This window comes from Copadichromis virginalis, linkage group LG11 (assembly GCF_057382275.1).
Source record: "Copadichromis virginalis isolate Kocher_CV1m ecotype Utaka linkage group LG11, C_Virginalis_male_GT1.1, whole genome shotgun sequence".
Taxonomy (NCBI): Eukaryota; Metazoa; Chordata; class Actinopteri; order Cichliformes; family Cichlidae; genus Copadichromis; species Copadichromis virginalis.
Window position 1 is genome coordinate 25,331,063 of NC_140628.1, and position 21,125 is coordinate 25,352,187.

General features: G+C 39.9%; 1 protein-coding gene across 7 annotated transcripts; it reads right to left on the reverse strand.

The window, feature by feature from the left end:
• Positions 1–1,826: 1,826 nt before the first annotated feature.
• epn1a (epsin 1a) lies at positions 1,827–20,843 on the reverse strand. Of its 7 annotated transcripts, none has more exons than XM_085471556.1 (15): positions 20,745–20,843; positions 19,955–20,004; positions 19,752–19,797; positions 16,184–16,344; positions 15,804–15,905; positions 15,270–15,428; positions 12,432–12,560; positions 11,981–12,101; positions 11,719–11,876; positions 11,481–11,552; positions 10,205–10,288; positions 8,695–8,974; positions 7,894–8,058; positions 7,416–7,658; positions 1,827–3,874 (listed from the first exon to the last, which is right to left on the reverse strand). In XM_085471556.1, exons 5-15 carry the CDS (start codon positions 15,870–15,872, stop codon positions 3,408–3,410), a joined length of 1,947 nt encoding a protein of 648 aa, XP_085327682.1. In that variant the 5' UTR covers positions 15,873–15,905; positions 16,184–16,344; positions 19,752–19,797; positions 19,955–20,004; positions 20,745–20,843; the 3' UTR covers positions 1,827–3,407. The 7 variants fall into 7 exon arrangements, with proteins under 7 accessions (XP_085327682.1, XP_085327683.1, XP_085327680.1 ...); XM_085471557.1 differs by lacking the exon at positions 20,745–20,843 and adding an exon at positions 20,517–20,728; XM_085471554.1 differs by lacking the exon at positions 19,955–20,004.
• Positions 20,844–21,125: the final 282 nt, after the last annotated feature.

Sequence of the window (21,125 nt, forward strand, 5' to 3'; positions counted from 1 at the left end):
CTAAGATGAGATAGCTGACTTCATCTAACTAGCAAATGTTGTCCAGGCTACGTTGGTGATGCAGTTTTTTTTAATGTGTATGATATTTTTGTCATGTGATTTTAAAGCCAGTCCTACAACCGCATCCAAGAATAACATGCAGCTTATCTCAGAACTGTCGGTGAAAATTATTCTTGGAGCTAGGTTTAATTGAGCTGCATTTTAAAGAGGTGCAATTTCACAATTTGTGTATATTTTCTAAGTTCACTATTTTGTCATGTGTTGAGAAAAACACAGATTTAAAAATTACATGGTCTAATATTTACATTTAGCATAAAACTGCAACATGCTTTTTTTCGGGTTTTTTTAAAGACTCGAAATGACTTGAAATTCAAAATTTCAGACTTGTGACTTTACTTGGACTTACTTGAGACTTGACTTGAGACTTGAGGATAAAGACTTGAGACTTACTTGAGACTTGCAAAACAATGACTTGGTCCCACCTCTGGTATCTGCCATCAAAAAAAGAGGACAGCCGCATGTAGCTATGATGATGTTTGCTAGTTCACCTTACATGCATTAATGTAATAACGTGGTTAACCTACTCAGCGTAAATTACACACGAACAACATTAAGCTACTCACGCAGAGAAGAACGGCTGCTGCTGCCATCATCATCCGTCATCATTTCTGCTACACTGGCAGGGCTAGGGGCCAGGACTCTCCTCTTCGGGTTTTTGGGGGATGTTGCTAACTCCGGGTCCGATAACAGGCACCACACCCGCAGTAGATGTGCTCGGTGTGAGGTCTGGCAGCAAGCTATCAAATACGGCACATTTCTCGGCTTTTAAAAAAAACGCTATGCGTCGCCAGGTGTCTCATCAGATTTGAGGTGTTACCTCCTTTGCACAGTATCACAGTATCAGCTTAAAGCACTTGTTGCAGGCTGCTGAGTTTGCATCTTTTGCTGTGAAGTACAGCCAGACTTTTGACCGCTTCGCCTTGGGCATTTTTAATCTGTAGCTCTGCTCTAAAATAACGTACGTACCTGGGCCCGCCTACTATCCTTGACATCTCAGGGGGGGAAAAGCACCGAAATGTGCGCTGCTTTTCGGTCTGGTTACTACTAGTACCGTTTATGTCAGAACTGGTGCCATCATGGCACCGAATACCGGTACCCATCCCTAGTCACAGAGCTATTTTACTACTTGGCATGGTGTGTTCTTAAAGAAATCTGAGGAAACTGGACAAAAGAAAGAAGTAGCAAGCCTAAAAAATGGTGGATGATGGATGGTATCTGAAAAGTCATATCCTTAAAAAACAGGCGAAAATCCAGCAAAGACCTGACACAGAGATACATGACTTCAGCTGATCCATCCAAGAATAGGGATGGGTATGGTTTAGGTTTTATCCGATACCAGTACCAAACCGGTACTTTTGAAACGCCGGTGCTTAAACCAGTGCTTAAAGAATGGAGAACACACACTTTGTCCAAAAACCTCTCATGTTCAGCTGTTTTTTTGTAAAAAGATAACAATGTTAGCCTTTTCTGCAGCTATAGGGGATTTATGGCATCACTCTTGGCTGGAAGCAGTGCTTAAACAATGGAAAAAACAAACTTTGTCCAAAAACCTCTCATGTTTAACTGTTTTCCACTTTTTCTTTGGTCATTTTAGCCTTTTTGGCCACGGTGAAGGGAGTATCTGCCATCAAACAAGAAGACAGCCGCATGTAACTACGACGGTGTTTGCTAGTTCACCTTACATGCATTAATGCACTCATTTCCCATCTTCCTACTCAAATAATGAAACAAGATTTTAGTCACATTGGAAGAACGAAAAAGCAAAAGACATTTCGTGTTTTTGTTTTATTTCATAAATTTCTTCTGATTTTTTTCCATTTTACTTTTCAAATGTGAATGTTCACAGTCAACACCACACAAAATTCCACCTTACCCGATAAAAGAGATATTCTTCTTGTTGATATAAAATAACAATAAATTCATCAAACTAAATTAAAAGAACAGCATGAAAAGCATATTGTCGAGTCCCAGTTTTATCTCCTTCCATTTGCTGAAATAATTGTCTTTTTTTGTTTATTTCTTATTTTTAAAGAAGCATCAGTTGCCGTCCCTCTCCAAAGGAAAGGGGGATGAAACACAAGGACAGTGCTGCTCTAGGACACCTGCATGCCAGGAATCCCATATGAAATGTGTGATTAAGAAAAACTGCTTTTAATTACTGAAAAGAAGAGTGTGAAATATGATTGGCAGGGAAAAAACAAAACAAAAAAAAACAAAGGTGACCCTTACAACACCTCATTTGAAATCCCCACATCACATATTATTACAACTTCCAAAAGCAAAAATAATCAATGTGGATTCTTCCTTTCTGAGTCACTGAAATGAGATTGGACACGGGGGGAAAAAAAAAAAAAATGGAGACAGACACATACAAAGACATGAACATTTGAACAATTGCGTACTTGCACACTCAAAAATGAGCATTTGTGTTCTCATTCGCACTTTGCCACACACACACACACACACACACACACACACACACTCACTCTTTCAACGAACATCACTCCCTCCCTCCCCCCATTGGATCACAGATGTCAGAGCTCTTTAGGTTTTCTACAGTAACCAGGAAGAAGCAGAATAGGGAAAAAAGGGGGGGGAAAAGGCATTTGATCTAGATGGCATCATCACACAATCCTCCTTGTTTATTTGTTCCCAAAAAGTTGGAAAAAATAAATTACATTTACCATTAAATTAAAAGTGAAACAATTTGACCACATTGTGCCTGAAATGTTAATGCAGGTTGTTCAGCCCGTATCTCAGTCTACAGTTCATTAAAAATAGCTCTTCATGCACTCGTTTCATTTCAGTGATTCAGTGTTTGTCTTCATCCTAGAGGGAGAGAAGAGGAAGAGGCAGGTACAACAGTTTCTTTGTCCAGTTTGTTAGTGGCTGTCTCCTCATCCTCCCTCTCTCCCAGTGCAGTAATGTTAGAATAGAGACACTACTGAAAAAGCCTCGAGGTATCACAGACTTACCTTCATTTCAAGACAGGACTGAAAGGACCAAAAATGAAAAACAAAAACAAATACATGAAGTACGATACAGAACAGAATTAAAACAAAATAAATAGATCTCTATTTCCCACCCGTAAAATAACCCGTGAAATGAAAGGACTAAATAAACGAAATAATTATTCTGAAATGAAATAATGCTTTCAAAAAAGGAAAAGATGAAACATTTTTTTGATTTCGTTTTTTTTTGTTTGTTTGTTTTCTTTAAATATAGAGATGTAGACATTTTTCTTTTTGGACACAAATTGCATTGGTGAGGGGGGGGGGGGTGACTGAAGGGGGCAGCAGGTATGACAGAGGAGGCTGAAAGGTGAGCCAAGTAGTGGTGACACTTCCTCAAAGAAGAAATGGGTTGGTGCTTGTGCCCGTCGTTCCTCCACCTCCCACTGATCCTCCAGCACCCATCACCCCTCCTGGTCCTGTGGGCCCACCCAAAATCAGCTGAGGAGGTGGTGCGACTCCGGGTCCCATCAGACCTGAGCCTGGGGGTGCCATTGGGGAGAGCCCGCTGTACGGCATGCTCATGGGGCTGGGCTGCATCATGCCCAGGCCCATTCCCGGAGCCCCCATTCCCATACTCATTGGCACCATGCCCATTCCTGGTTGCACCATGCCCAGCATGGGATTGGGAGGCACAGGACTGGTGCGGAGGCCGCTAAGGCCGAGTGAGGAGGGCTGAGGTGAGATGGAGGTCATAGGAGGAGCCACCCCAAAAGGGTTGGATGATGCAGGTGTTGGAGAAACCCCCCTACTGGAAATGGTACTGCCCGGAGTCACTGCCATGCCAGTAGCAGGAGATGAACCTGGGACAGAAGAAACACGTACACGGGATAAATCAAAGTTCACTCGTCTAACACATTTTTAATTTAATGTTATTATTAACATTGGCACAGTTTAATGTGGAGCTGGAGGCTGTGGAGTTGTATTAAACATGCAGACGATCTGTTAACGTAGTCTGATATCAGAATGGTTAAATTACAAATACAGCTTTCTAAAGGCTGACGGCAGCTGTCATATTTTACATGGAAGGAACAACTTGCAGCAGACAGAGTGAGTCTAAAGGGGGGCAGGGGTGTACTAGACCATATTCATTACAAGGCTTTCATAACATTTTTCAGATTGAAAGTGAAATGATATAAAAAAAATATTATTTAGATTGCATTAATATTTAAAAAAAAATAAAAAATAAAAGTTTTTTTCATGAGCCATTAAACTGACCCGAGGGTTGTTAGGTTGGTCAGTGAATTATTGTTAATATTAATTAACGTCTATACCAGGGGTCGGCAACCCTGGGCACGCTTGCCAGCTGGGTTAACTGATGGCATGGCCATAAGTGGACTGGCCATCGGGATACCGGACATTTGCTTGATGGGTCAATGGTAATTTTTCATTTTTATGGGCCGATTATTATTATTTTTTTGTAACAGCATAAACAATGAATGGTGGTGGATTGGCCAGATGCTGGCCGATGTGTAAAAATAACTCAGTTGTTTGGTGGTTGCTGTGGCAGAGGATCCACAGAGGCCAGCAGGTGGATGAGCGAAAGGGGAAGCAGGAGGAGGAGAGACCCGAGGCGGCCGCCGGTCCGAGTGTCAGGTGAACTGAACTTCCGATAAGAAGTTATGACCTGCAGTCTATCTGGGTCAGATATAAACCAAGTTTAGGTGTAGTTTATTTTCGTTGGGCTTACTTTTTACCGTCAGTTACAATAACTCATACTGCGTACTAGCTAGCATGACTGAGTTTCTATACAGCTGGGTGGGTGCTATGATGTTACTGATAGTGAACTTTATTTTATTCATAAGGTTAGTTAGTAGAGAAAAACAGAATCGTCTCGTATTCAGAGAAAATATTACACGTTTCATATGGAGCTGAAAAGAAACAAAGTTTGTCCCGTAAAGACACAAAGCTGGAGTTATTCTGGGTCTATACGCTGCACAGCTGCCTCTTCTCTCATTCTCTCCCCCTCCCTCTCCTGTTGCTACTCCAATCATGAAACTGATCAGTGATCAGCTTTTCTCTCGTTTGTTTTTTGTCCCAGTCCAGCCCTGGGCACGACATGCAGTGAATTAATCTGAGAAGGTGCATTCAAATAAATGGCCGGGCCAGCGGTGCACATCGCAAATTAGCTCACATAGACACAGTAGTTGTGCCGCTTCTTATTGATGGTATCTTAGCTAACAACCCCAACTACCAGATTCAACTTGTAATTGGCTAAAAATAACGTAGCCTACCGGTGAGAGGGACGTTGCTAGCTTTCCACATTCTGACACTTCAAAAGCTTCAGGAGCTGTCTGCTCAGCGCAGCATCAGCACCATGGAAATACATGGCTACCTCCGTAGACTTGAGACAGAATTCACAATAGGTTTTCTGGACTTTCAGGTGTATGGACCAATGTTTTCTTTTCTGATCAAACCAGAAAGCTTTAATGAGCAGCTGGATTTGTCTCGCATTAACTGGCTGAGTTAATGCCAGTTAATGCAACATTGAAATGCAGCTGATTGAGCTGGAAAGCTTGACTCTGTGGGGGTCAAAGTTTGCAGAACTACGAACGCAGCTGGAATCCACAGCTGTGCGTGTTCATGGAACTTGCATTTTCACCTGCTGGACATCACTACCTGACAGGTTTAACTGTCTTCAGAACATTGCAGAGGTCTTATTGACAGATTTTGGCTCTACATACTGTATCTGTGTGAGCAGATTTTCTCTCACACGAATAGTGTCCTCAGGTAGCCGTCTGAATGCTGGACACTCGGAGACCTGTGTCTCTGAGTGGGAGACCAGAAATCACATTAACATGTGTGTCTCTGCATTAACAAACATGCCATATTGGCCCAGTTAATTTTTCTTATCATTGTTGTGAGGAGACCATAAATAGCATTTGCATTTCTGTTGTACAGTTCATTTGCTGTTATGAAGTTCTTGTTATGGATAAAAAGTGTCTGTTTTTTGTTTCAAAATAGCTGATAACTATTCGCTGATAGCTGCCAACATCTACAAACAAATATAATTTTACAAAGTGGTTCTATATAGTGTGAAACTGTTAATATAGAGCGTTATTAAATTTATTGCTAATGCAATCATATGGCACATTGACTTCTGAGGAAAGTTTAGACGGCACACATCATCAGAAAGGTTGCCTACCCCTGGTCTATATCATAACATCATCCTTATTAACATCAGAAAGCCTTTAAGACATAGTAAAGATACATTTTTACTGGCTTAGTTCACATAGCCAGATATATTAAGATATATATGCAATGATCTTTCACAGTATTTGAGATTATTATATATTTTTTGCAATTAAGAAAATGTTTTCTTTAAAAAAAACCAAACAAACTAAATGTGAATATGGCACGCACATACAATTAAAAGGGTTGCGTTTTGTCTTTGCTTTGCTAACAGACGTTTTATGGAATTAATTTTTAATACATTGCACTTTCTAAAAGAGCAGTTCATTCTGAAACTTCTGTGTTTTTTGCCATTATTGTCTGTGTTTGGTCGGTAACGATGTGTGGATTGTGATTAAGAAGAAGTTTCTCGTTATCGAATCAGAAAATGCCACAAACGTTATTTGTAAACCACAATAATGAATAAAAGAATGGAGACAGTTTGACATCTCCGAGTTAAAATCTCGCAGAGAAGATTAAATCAATTTTCGCCATGTTAACCTAGAAGTTTTAAAATTTTAGCAAACAAAAAAGCAAAACAATATTTTGGACTTCAGCCTGGTTTCTGCATGTTGATCAGATATTATGATATTGTGACATGTGCATGAAAGTGAGGCAAATGCAAAAAAAATAAATAAATAAAAATGAAGAGACGGGAGCTGAATTAGTAAACTGATCGACCAAATTAATCAGAAACCACTGTGATAATCATTTTACATCTTCATTTTGTTTTTATTTCCCTGACAAGCATGTTTTAAATTCATTTTTCATCTTTCAAATAAAATACTCATATTTTGTTTCAGTCCCACAAAATAAAGGTGGAAACGCAAACATTTGCTCTTACATTTTACTTTTACAGTTACTCAAATTTTTATTTTACATTTAAACAAATAAGTTATATATTTTCTACTGATTTATTAACTCAATGATTTTCTTTCCTTTTTCAATTTCTGTAAATGCTTCCATAGGCTGATAAAAGGTACGCCCCTAAAGTTTGCAAAGCCCCATTACACAGCAGTTTCATGTTAATGTCAGTCATTTTCATATAAATGCTTACAGAAATTCATGAATATTCCAGGCTCTCCCTAAATACGAGTCACAGGAATTCAGCGAGACTGAATTTGTCTTTCTGGACACAAAACGTCGAGCTCATGAAGTTCAGCTGTAACTAACCTGTGTTCTGAAGGAAGGGGTTGTGTGCTGATGAGGACGAGATAGAGGGAGGCGGTGGCTGTTTGGGTTTGGGTTTAGACGGCACCAGAGAATCGAGATCCACCAGTGCTGCGTTGGGGCCCAGGAAGGACTCGGGAGTCTTCCGAACAGGAAGTGAAGAACCAAGAGAGGACAGGTCAAAGGGTACCGGTGAGCCTGTGCTGTCAGCGCCTGCTCCTGAAGATCCTAGTTGCTCTGGATCTCCTAAGCGAGGTAATGAGGAGCAGAAAGAGTAAATCAGACTCTTAAAAACGCACTCATAACAGCAAAAAACAATATCCGAGTACATACTCACACAAAGGAGGATGAAATGTTAGACAGGACAGCTGCTGAGTGCATGCATTTGGAAATTTGTGTGCAAAATATGTCAATTCTGTTTACAATTTTGCACCAGAACCCGAGCATGTGAGAGTTCACGTAGTTTTAAGTGTCAATGTACCTGTGCCGTTAGTGTGTTTGGCGGAGCCACTCCAGATGTCAGAGGTGATAGGGTCAGAGGCAGGGACAGGCCCGTCCTTTGCCCAGGGGTCTACTGGCCCCCCGGAGGAGGAAGTGCTGGGAGGCAATGGAGGACCCCAGGGGTCAGCACTGGGGGGGGTCACAGCTACAGGGGAGGGAAGGACACGCAAGGGAGGGGAGGGTTAACACAACACCTTACAGGTACAACTCACAATAAGGCGGGGACAGGAAGCTGGGCTGGGCAACAACAGAGGTGTTTCTCTCTCCTCAACCTCTCCATTGTTAACTTTCCAGGAGGACTGATGCAACTGACAGCCACATTACTTACTCCTAAAGATAATCTGAAACTTATCGGAGGTAAAGGAGAGATAAGAAGCAACCTTATACATTTAAAAAAATAAATAAATAAATAATAGATAAATAACTGAAAAAGGCATACAGAGGGCAAGAGAAGAGAAAGCTCTGGTTGAGACAGCCACAGTCAGTCCTGAGTAAAAACAAGAGGATAAAAATCCCTGGTTTAGACACAGAGGGGGAATGGCATGCTTGCTTTCATCACTACAAAGAGAAAGCATGTATAGACGGATGAAAAGATCAGCTATGACAGCATGGTGACATGTATGAGGGGAAATGCAACCGTGGAGTGAAGGGGAGAAAAAGTCTCCACATCCTCTTTCACCCACAGAGACAAGGTTCTGTTTTAATCACCAGCAACAAGTACAGTCCCACCCACCTGACTGCCGACAGAGGTCAAACATGACCACGGGTCGAAGATCCTTACCTGAGCTTCCCCAGGGGTCGACGTTGTTTACTTTGTTGGACGATTCACCCCATGGATCTGGAGGAGGAGCTATAACAGGCGGAGCTCCCCCACCCCAAGGATCAGAGCTTGTAGGGGATGTGGGTGATGCTACCCCCCATGGATCTGTGGTGGCTGTGCCCCACGGGCCCGAGGCGGCAGAGGCAGAAACTGTGGGTAGAGGTGAGGGCCCGGCGGAGCTCACGACAGGAGCAGCAGGGGTCCCCCAGGGGTCCACAGCACTCAGCTCCATCAGAGCGCTCTGTACAAGAGAACATTTAATGAATTAATGCTTGCACAGCTGATGGACATCATTACACACGGTTCACTATGCCAGCACATTTATCATTTTCTATCAGTCTTATTAGCCTGTTCTCTCTCTCGGGCATTCATCAATAGTGCTGATGAGATGTAAAACCACAGAAGGAGAATTGTTGGCATCTCTCCTCTGTCAGCACCAACTTTTCTTTCGCTGTTTTTTGCACATTTTAAAAATTATTTATTACTTGAGTTGGGACTTAAATGAAAGTGATTTCAATCTTTGTTTCAAAAGTTTAGTTTTCCAAATAGTTTAGGGAAGTAAGCCTTAACCAAACTGCTCACTGTGTGGGCGGTTAAAGGCCTTCTTCCTCTCCATTGTTTTTGCAGAGGCTTCCATTTTTCTTATGCGTGTTTGGTCTTTTTAAGCAACTATTTTACATGAATAAAATTGGGATAATCTCAAATGTTGGCTTGTATGAACCAAGGATCAGGGGAGTAGAACCTCAGGTGACATTCTGAGGTTAGATAATAGTGTTCTGATAAAGGAGAAAATTGAAAATTAGAAATATTAATTAATTTATTATTAAAAATAATAATAGCTGTTAGTTATGCTTTGAAGACCATCTGCAGTCTCAACAAAGATGCCTTTTTGGTGGAAAATTCTGGCAACGGCTGAACTGATTTTTATTACTGTAGAGGAGAAAAAAACTGAATGAAAGCACAAAGGTATCTCACATTTCAGAGAATGATTAATGTGTCTTAAGCTCTGAAACTTGAAAGACCTGAAGGGTTGTGTAACACTGAGGAGTAGCTTTGGACCCAAAGCTTTCTTACGAACGAGCGGATTATTGCATCAGTCATGATAAAATCTACGCACTGTGCGTTTTATGGAGCACAATGTGTCTCCCCAGTACAATGAAAACATTGTGTGTTTCCAAGCTTCATGCAAATTTGAATCCTTAGCAACACTGCTTACACATGAAGTCAAATAAGACACCTGATAATGCTTTCATGTACCATCTGCTTTTTTCTTTTTGCTGAACAGTCCATCTGTATTTTACCAACACTTTTAGTATCTGAAAGTTTTCACTTCAAGTCAAGTCACACTTTGTTAATCAGACACACAGCTAACAAAGCTGAATTTACTCATGGAGACACACACAGACCCAAGTAAAGCAGATGATCCAATGCAGCTTATCTATATTCATTAAAACAAAACAAAAACACCCACCTCTTCTGGTTTTGGTTTCTCCCTCTTGCTCTCCTCAATAGCCATCTGCAGTCTCAGGTCATCACCTCTGCGCAGCCGCTCCTCCTGCCAATCACAAACACACAATTATATCCATCAGCAAACTCCAAAAACGCACCACAGGCACAGATTCATTAAATCCACACTGAAGGTCAGTATGAGCGAAAGAGGAAACCCTAACCTTTAATCATGATTCAAAGGCAAAAGATAAGGCTGTTCACACAATGTGTGTGAAGAGCTTGTAATTTTTACACAGCTTAACACAATTTAGATTACAAGCGCTGTCACGCGGCATCCTAAAACTGAAGACGGTGGCAGGAAGATGTCTTAGACATGGGTAGGCAAAACGGCTCCTGAGAGGGAGGATACAGGTGCAAAAGCAGCTGTGGTTCGTTTGTTTGCTATCAAATGCTGCCATGGTGAATACTCCAACTGCTGTGTGGGTTTTAACTGCCTGCACCAACAATGGTATCAGTTCGGTAGCTGCGCACAGCAGAGCTTCTTTATCACCTGAAGGACAAAACTTTTATAGTAGAAATAGAAAGCCTTTTATATGAAATCAATAACAATTAATTTCAGCTCAGATGGAGATCTTGAACATCAACTTAAGATCCTGCCTATTGCCACCTTTATTCTAACACATTTCACTGAGGACTGACAGCATAACACAGACTTATCTGCAAGACAACAGATCGTCTTTAATGCCAGTAAGCAACATTAACATTAAATCTGAAAGGCTAAACTAGTCTAGTTTTACAGTAAGTGCAGGACTGCAAACACTTGATGCAGACAAACAAGGTTAGCACTCAGTAAACACAGAAACAGGAAGTTACAACAGCAGGAGGGTGTTAGAGGTTAGGAAAGAAATGTTTCAAATCAAGACTAGGGTTAAGTGCATGCTATCAGAGACGGCAATGAGAAAGAAAGAATAATCAATACTTGCAAGCCACTCATTGTTAATAAATTATGGCAAATATTTGCAAGTGACATGCAAATTCTAGATGGCAGATGATTAATTTGTTAGGTGCACGTTTTTCTTGCAGTTTTAACACATCTTGATGAGGTTCTGAAAAGCGCCTCTTAGGATGCGACTTTTTAAACTGAATTACTGCAACAGGATTACTGCAAATACGAGCATTAATTCATTTTTTCTTGATCGATCAATACTTGACATTTGCTTGAGAAATTCCATTTGACAGAAAGACAGATAGTTGATGACTGGCTCTCCAGCCAGCTGGACACACTCTCTGCCCCTGACCTGTTGGTGAATCTCTTTGCTGAGTGTGAGTGCATAGCGGAGCTCTGCATCCTCCAGAGGGTCCGTGCTATTCTGGGGGAGTTCAGGGGTTAAATGGTGAGAGCAAAGCTAGGTGTGCTGCATGTACATTATTTGTAAAGCCTTTGTGTACATAAGTGACGTGTACATTAGACTGACTGCAAACTTATCTGAAGTAAAGGACCAGTAAGCTTAGCTCAACAGGTCTACTTGGTGTTACCTGCTCTGCCTCTTCTTTACTCATAGCCAAAGCCAGCTGGAGCTGCAGATCTTCTTCTCCAGAGCTCTGTGGCCAAGCCTGCTCACTATCAGCACCCCCAGAGTGTGAGCCCAGCGACAGGCTGCCCCCCAGGCTGGGTGCTGAGGGGGCTGAGGAGGCTAAAGTGGAGATAAATATGCACAGAAGGGACCAAACCCTCTTATAAATACTGCAACTGTGACCACTGGATCAGTCTGTTAACTACTTAGAGTAGGTGTCTCACCACTGGAGGTCTGTGCCATCTTCTCTTTGGTTTTCAGGGCGTGGATCCTCTCCTCTCTTAGTCTCTCTTCATCTTTTAACAGCGTCACCAACTGTTTGGCTTTCTCTCGAACATTCACACCCTGGAAAAACAAAGCGAACCACTGTTAATTTAATACATATCATAAAACAGATACAAAATCAAGTATAAAAGCAGTTACTTACACAGCATACTGTATTGATTTAAAAAATGTTTTAACTCAAGCAAAGCTCATTTATCAACAACCAATAAAACTTTTATGGCTGGCTTTGTGTAGTTGCACAACAGGTCAGAGACACCTAGTCAAACATGCTGCTTGTAGTTTAGTCAAGGACGTTTTACAGAGTGCGCCTGCATTCCACAAACGTGGACTTTAATCACCACTGACTTCTCCTTTCCATTCAGCTTTGAATGCATGGGTGTGTCTGTGTACCTGGTCTTTGCCATCTCGGTCTATGTACTGGAAATCCTTGAGGGTCTGGACTGCGTAAATGTTCTCTCGGCACTGCTGGGCAACACGTTCTGAACCAGTTTTGATCAGGTACTCCATAAGAGTCATAGCCTAGAGAAAATGGAGAGAACTGTAAATTTTCAAATACAAAAATTCCCAAAAAGAAAATAAACATCTTACACACAAAAATAAAAACAAATATTTGAGCTTTCGGTTTTTAAATCCCGCACATAATTACTGACCATCTCTGTACTACAGACTAGAGATGGCACGATACCACTTTTTTATGTCCGATACCGATATCATAAATTTGGATATCTGCCGATACCGATATGAATCCGATATAGTGTTTTTTAATCAACAAAACTGTTTTTTAAAATATCTTGCTGCATTTTGCAAGTCTGCAAGTTCATACTCAAGTTTAAAACAACAACTACACTAAAGCTATTCTGTTATACCTGTATACAAAAAAAATATTTCATAGTTCAGCAATACTGATCAATCTAATAAACTTAAACCTACACCATCCTCACTATTCTGGTATTTTAAAGAGTACTTAGCGTAAATATTAAGCAACCTAACTAATAGGGTTCCAACTCCCAGCAACAACAAAAATAAAAAAATAAAAAATAGGGATCCACCCCTCACGCTCCACCTCATGATGCTTAATCAACGTAATCAACCTTAATTTGATGAAGTGTGAAAAAAAATGCACAGAAATCAATTATTTTTCAAGAAATATTAAATAGATTCAACATCTTTCTTCAACAAAATTGCAGACTGCACAGATGGTACCTTCCCAAAGGAAAAAGTACTATAGCTTACTAGGGTATATATATTAGACTTAATAGTCACTATATACAGTAATTGACTTTATTCATTTTACATCAAATTAAAACTTTGGGTGTCAAATAATTATTTATTAAAAGCTAGACATTTTAAATGAGAATAAGAAAGAAAAGTATGTCTTTGTGCCCCCTTTTCCCTGTTAATGCCCTATCGGCCCCCCTGGCTAAACTTTGCTAGATCCGCCCCTGCACAGTTACCAGCGTCAGCTACGTAGAAAAAGATCCTCAAGTAGAAAGTAATATTAAATAAATTCTAACAACAGCTTATCAAGCTTAAACGTGCTGCTGTTGTTCAGCCGCTGGTTTCCTCTTTCTGGTGCAAAGTGGGCCAAAAACAAACAAGACAGACGGACTCGCGACAGAAAAGCCGATCAGCTGATCATTAAGCAGTTTCACGATTGAAGTAGCAGCCGGAGAGCGAGAGGCAGTCGCTCGTTAAGCTTAACGCAGGAATGCTTTACATTCAGAGATGGACTTACACACTTGCTTTACTTCTCTCGGGGATAACTTTGTCGGAGATGAAATGCCAGGTTGCTAGCGAAGCTCCACATGCTATCCAGACCACCGACAGGTCCCGCATGCCACAGCCGCTCTATCACGTGATGCATACTGCTCCAAGTGCTAACGTTCTGAGGCGAGTTACGGCGTGTTGCAAGTTTTGTGAGGTGCTTTCGTGATATTTAATGGATCGGATTACATTTTTTATTTTTCTCCGATATCCGATCCAGTAATTTAGGTCAGTATCGGACCGATACCGATACGTAATATCGGATCGGTCCATCTCTACTACAGACATAACTACGCCATGGATTCCCATCCAAAGCCCCAAACCTTTTTAGGTGGCAATTATTCCCTGCTGCAGACACTCAGACATTGCGGATAAGTAGTTATTCCTGGAAAACTTTTTTTAAAGGGCACATAGGTAGTGCACTCTTTGGTAATGTCCTGTAAACAAACCTGCGCAGTCATAAAAAAAGAAAAAAGAAAAAGAAAAGAAAACAGAACTGCACACAGCTTCAAGCAAAATGTCTGATGGGAGACTTTTTGTTGCTTGGACCCAAGCAGCGCACTTGCAGACACTGAAACTACAAAACATCTAAGGGTGATGTGTCTACCAAGCAGTTTTTTAAAGACTATGGCTGTGCAATTAGGTGAACCTTAATTTCGGTTTCCACGACTTATTAACACAAGCTGATTCTGATAGAAAGATTATTATGCTGCACTCTGTTTTGGACATTCCTTTCCTTTACTGTAACCTCTATATAAAAGTCCACATTTACTTCCAGCCAGGCAGCAGATTTAGTTTGGTTCACATTTATTTCTTTATTTAGTTTTTCAGTTGAATTAAAGTTAATGGAAATACACTTGTATAAAAGACATCATTCTTCTTTTACGTTTAGTCAGTCGATTTTTGCAAAACCAAAAATTAATTGTAATCTTACTATTTAATACAATAATTGTGACTATGAATTCTCCTATAATTGAGGCACTTTCCTTCCAAAGGTCTGTAAGAATTGTGCCATATTTTTACACATTTCAAAAAGGCTGCGTTCGCCACTGTCAGCTTTTACCAAGGCACCTAATGAAGGAGGGGTGGCATAAATACTATGTCAACCAATAGTCACAGTGGTGCTCTGTGTGTGTAAATACCACGAGATTAGTATGAAAATAATACTTGCAGGAACATTTTGGGTCTCTCGGTTAAGCAAAAAGACAGAAATATGCAGAAAAAAAAAAAAAAGGTTGCACACTGCAAAGTCCCAGATTCGCCCTTTTTATTAAACCAGATATCTGATGAACTGTTCCAAACAACTTACTTTTAAATATTCACAATTTAAGTAGCATGCTTTATTTCCTTTGGATGAAATAATGAGATAATGATATGCTATATTTTGGAGTTTTCCCATTGTGTTTACGGTCTTGTGTTTAATCTGTATTGTTATTCCCCAACTTCACTTCTGGACTCACAAACCTTGTACACATGTCTCCAATTCTTGCCGTGGTCATTGAGGCGCTTCCACACCATGCTCATGATTTCCGAGAAGGCCACGACATTGTAGGTAAGATCAGCGATCTCTGACATAAGGGAGCTGCTGGGGCCCCATGGGTCATTCGACGTTGCCTCCCTAACCTGGACACAAGAACACACAAAAGGGATAAACCATTAATTATTCCACTCAAACCGACTGAGATGGGAATTATTTCAGACATTACTTTGTGACATGTTGGTGCACAGTGTTCTGAGTAACAAAATAAATTCAATCAGATCACAAGCTGCAGAGAATAATGAATGGGTACGATATGATTAGATTAGCTCATTCTCTACATAACAAGGGGAAGAGTGAGGAGGTTCTCCAAAGAAATATTAGATTATCGGAATCCGCATAATCTCATCATCTGTGTGGCAGAGATGCATTTGCTACACTTAAGTCCTAGATACAAAATGGGAATGTGTGCAGAAAATGAAACAGAAGAAGAAAAGCCAGCTAAGAAGCCAAGAGACAACCTTGATTTCAGCCTCTGAATAGTTGTGGACGATGTTCTTTACTTGTCGCCGTAGCGATGAGGTCGACATGGCAACGGTCTGGCCACTGAGCTCTGTTGAAATCTGAACAGCAGATGGGCAAGACGAAATGTAAAGTATAGTTAGTACAATACAAATAATACAAGTTTATTTCCAGCGCACACAAATCAACAAGACTTACAACCAATAAAACAACCAGCAAGAAAGACGATGAAGACTTGAAATACTCGTAAGGAAGTGTGCGTATACAAGAGTCTGAAAGAAAGAGCAGCAGACTTTAAGAAGAACAATCAGTGAGTGGAAGATGGCATTGGTAACCCAAATCAGCATCAAACGAGGAATAAAGACAATATCATGCACACCTGTTACACAAGACTGATGCAGGAAAAGGGTCTCTCCTCTTGGTATATTGCCGTTCCTCTATCTTGGCTGCCACTCATTCATGGAGTGCTTTGTCTCGGTTTGTCTGTTTCTTCCCGTGGCAACATTGGGTCCCAAAACCACAGACTAAGGGGGATGAAAACTAGGGAGCAGGATTGAGATTAATGTAAGTGTAAATGCATTGTGACTTGGATACTTCTGCTACAGCACAGCAAGCAGCCTTAAACTTAATCTGTCACTAAATCTAAAGTAACCATTTATAAAAATTTTAAAAAACAAAAGGACAAAGGAGATATTCAGCAACAAATATCACATGATCTGTTGCTGATCCACACATGCTTCACAGAGACACAACTTATCAGTTACAAGCTTTTTCTCTTATTAGAGCAAACAGCTTAAAAATAGGAATGCAGTCATTTTAAATATGACCATTTGACTGAAAGCTAATACAGGTTGTCTTTTTATTTACTTGTCAAGTGAAGAGAAACATTACAATCTAACTATAAATAATTATTCAGTGAGTTTTAAAGTCTGTTTTCTCTTCTTTACATCTTCTTTGAAGATTTACCCCAGGCCAAACTGATAAATAATGTTTACTGACAATGTTAAATTCCATCTTTAGAAGCAAAAAATAAAAGTAATCAGTAAAAAGAGCAAGAAAGCGTGAATGAAAACAAAGTAAATTTATGACAGAAATGTAGCAGTGAATTTAACTGGATGCGATTTTACAGAAAAAGATGGCGTTCACACTTTCAGGCAAACCATTTTGGCTCCTCAACCTTGATTCCTTAACAAAGTCAATAATTTAGTTTTCACATCTAAACATCTAGGCAACTTCCAGCTTCACACCAGACTAAATTTATACAAGAGTTGCACTAAGATAAATATTTTAGAAGGGATCCGTTTACTTAACTTCAGGTACTCTAATCATTACACTGCCACAAACTTTAATCTTGAACCCATATTTGCAGGCCTCAAGAGCAGAACCACGGATTATTAAAAACAACATATCATCAACCAGTGCTGACACTAATCAGAGACAGAGTCACGTATGGATGTCAAGAAAATGACACGCATGGTTAAAACAAACTATAAACTTGAGACGGATTTTAAATGAGTATTTTAATTCGAAGAGATTGATACCCACAAGTGTGGGAAACCTTATGGTGCAATAACGTATAGTTTCTGTTTTGCAACACCACTGACAGTTCCTGAATTTGGTCTAAGAAAAAAAAACAAAAAACCATGGACTTATTCTGTTTGCTGATGGAGAAAGAAAAAAGGCACGCAGAATGATTTTTGTGGATCAACAGCACATCCCTCACTACCTGCTGAGCTTTTTTTAGTATCCGATTGCTCACGCATCAGGTTGAAACACTGTTGCTGACCAGATGCAAGCTCTCACTGCCACAATCTGCATTTTCCTTGCGTAACAGATGCTACCTCAGCTTGTGCCACAAAAATACAGTCAGGTCCATAAGTATTTGGACACCGACAGAAGCACTGAAGGGGCTAGCTACACTTTTCTGATGTGAACAGAGGCAAAATTACAAAAACTATCACTCTCAAAACACTTATGGATCTAACTGAATAAAGGCAATAAAACAGATCAAAATAAAGGAAGCACATTGTCTTTCCTTTATAATATAATAAATATCAAATTTTCCCCACCCACTGTATGAGGACCTTCCCCCAGGTGGCAAACCAGCACTGGCAAGAAACATTGCCGCTCTTTCCGTTTCTCCAGATTCAAGCAGATCCTTCTTCATACTGAACCAATAAAGTAAAGAAACTGACTTCTACAAACAGCATGCTGGTTACAAACTTGAGATTAGTTAAAGAACGAAAGAAAAATAAGATTTTAGCTCTGACTGCTTGTTACTTATTAAAATAAGTTGTAACTTGCAGTAATAAATCAACCTGCTGACAATGTTTAAACCAGTGGTTCCCAAATAGTGTGGCTGGATAAAAAAAAATGATTACTGTAACTGCACAAGAAGTAACCAATGAAATTCAAATGTACTACATTAGTTGACATGAAATGACCTGATTGAGAGTGAGGAGGATCAAATTTGCACAGTGGTAAAACTGATCACTTTTTTGTATAGAGAAAAACACATACAACCACTTCAAGATCAAGAACTGTTAGGAGGAAAAAAAAAATACAAAAAAATATACTTTTTTATAGCTTCAGCTGGACTGGGATGTTAATAGGCCTTTATTTTCTGTAAGGTATTAACAAATGTGAACGCTGTGCCACACAAGCAAGACACACCTGAAAACCAGATCTTGAGAGAAACTCCGACTACTAAGTTACATGTTTGTGGAGCTTACTGGAGACCAAAAAAAAAAAAAAAAAAAAAAAAAAAAAAAATTGTAGGTGTCACACTTAAAAGTGCTTTCATCTGACACAACAGCTAAAACAGTCATTCACACCATTTTAGCTGACATAAAGGCTAGTTTCTGCAGATATAAACACTGGTATAAAGTTTGAAAACTGCTGGGTCATTCCATCACAAAACAAAGTGGGCCTTCTGCTCGAACATCGCAGATATCCCTAAAAATGAGATGGTCCAAAGTTTGGATTTATATTAATATATGAAATACTTCTCTAGCTTACACTTTGAAATTTGGGACCATGTTTGAATGAGCATACCTCAGCAAATATTAAAGATAAATACCTGAAATTTACTATATCAAATGATGAATCGGGATCTGTAATTTCAGACAAATACAGAGTATTTTCTAACTAAAATATGGAGGGGGAAAATGAAAGCCATCTTGTAAATTCCCATGTTTATTCACATACTGATAAAAAAAAAAAAAAAAAAAAAAATCACATTGCAAAAGCCAACTATTAATAATTTCTGAGTGATATATAATTTTATTTCACAATTACACAAAATGAAATGTGTAGAATATTGTTTTGACATGAAATTCTTAGTTAATTCATAATCCAAATATAGTAAATTTATAGTTTCCAGAGTTTCAACTGAGAAAATTTTGTTAAATACATGCACGTTCTTAATTTTCAAGACCTACTGCCCTGTATGACTCAGGTTAGGTTTAAAATATACAAAGAATATTAAAAATGCAGTGAAAATGTACAAAAAAAGACAGGCACATCGGACAAGGTTGAGCAGAAAATGTTCTTAACAATTGGATGATTTAGGATGGTTTGGCCCCAGTGTCACGTTCAAAAATGCCTTCATCTGACCACACAGCTAAAACTGTCATTCACACCATTTCAGCTGTGTGAAAACCATTCGATTACACATTTTAAATGGATTTTAAATGGCACAAACTTAAAGCCTTTAGTTTGGATACTATATGAAAAACATAACCGTTCCAAAGATCATTAAGTGTTTTACATGAGCCTGACAGCTATAAGGGGTTCAGATTTGTAGGTCAGATAAACATGAGAGCATGTTGCATAACTGAACAGAAAGCAACCATTGCAAAAGTCAGTTCAGAGACTCCTGAAGCCCAGTGCCAAAGTTCAGACACGCCAGCTAATCCGTGATAACCATGATAAGTGACATAACATACCTTTTATATAGCTCCTCTTCTCGGATATCGTCAGTCTGAAGCCACACTGAAGGGAAAAAGATCCCCCACAAAGTTTCATCAGAAGCACTACAGTACACACTTTATCAGCCTCAAGCGCCAAAAATACACAGATCTCTCACTTATATCACATACAGAACAAGCGATAAACGATCTGCTGTAGCGTTTATTTACTCATAACTCACGTCACAGGAAGCTGCTCTATATGAAGGATGGATTGTATGGTTGAAGCCAACTAAAAAAGGCGAAAAGCAGGCATAAGTGTTAACTGATTTATTCCTCCTATCACTCATATCCAGCTAACACTGCACAGCCTCCCGAAGACGTGACCCCCACCCAGATAACGTTAACGACCCTGCCAGGCAGATGCTGAGCTCCCTGTCACACCTATTAAGATAGCAGGCTAACTAAATGACATGTTAGCAACCAAACTGTCATCTAACGTTTTTCTAGCTGCAAGCAAACGATAATGCCCGCTGTAAAATGGCACACACGGGTATTAAGCGAACATTTTTATGTCGCAGAGGCTTAATTTATCGACTAAAGCTGAGCACCAAACTCTCTTATTCCCAGCTAAGCTAATCGAAACTGTTTGCGATCACTTTGCTATCAAAAAGTCTGGGTGTAGTACTAACAGGTGCACGGAGGGGTTTAGTTAGGCACAAAAAAGCGGGGTAACTAAACAGAACGAGTCGCTCCTGTCCCAGCGGTGAATTACCCCAAAATCGATAAAAAGGTGAAGGTTACCTGCCACTTTGACTGATAAAAGAAATCACTTTGCTGCTGTTGCTGTTCGGACACATTAGCCAGCTAGCCTGGTAGCAGTTAGCTGTTGCTAGTTCGCTACATGACTGACAGACCGTATGAGCTCCAGCTTCACGTCCTGCTTTGGGACACTACTGAATACACGCATTCAAGAGTCGAAAAAGGCTGACAACCCGGCACAATAAATATCTAAAATAAATGTCTACTGACCCTGCTGTAGCTTGAATGTACGAGGAGATGGCCGAATTTCCGCTTCCGTTCTCGCCTACAGGAAAGACCGCACCCCCTGTAGCTTTGTTTTCCTGTGATGGTAGTAGGAGACTCATGAATTATTAATTGAGATGAAATGAAAGTCTCAAATAAAGAGACATCGAAATGATTGTTTATTACCGTTTAATACGTAATACGGGGTACGTTTTTACATCTGAGATAAATTTCCTCTTTAATATTCATTTTGTGTCAAAGGGAAGAACTCACATCCTCTTTTTTGTCATTATTTTTGATTTGGGAGACGTTTGTTCCACGTTTTCCAGACTTCTCAGAGATTAAAAAAAAAAGATTTTGTGTGGCTAATAGAAAAGAAAACTGTTT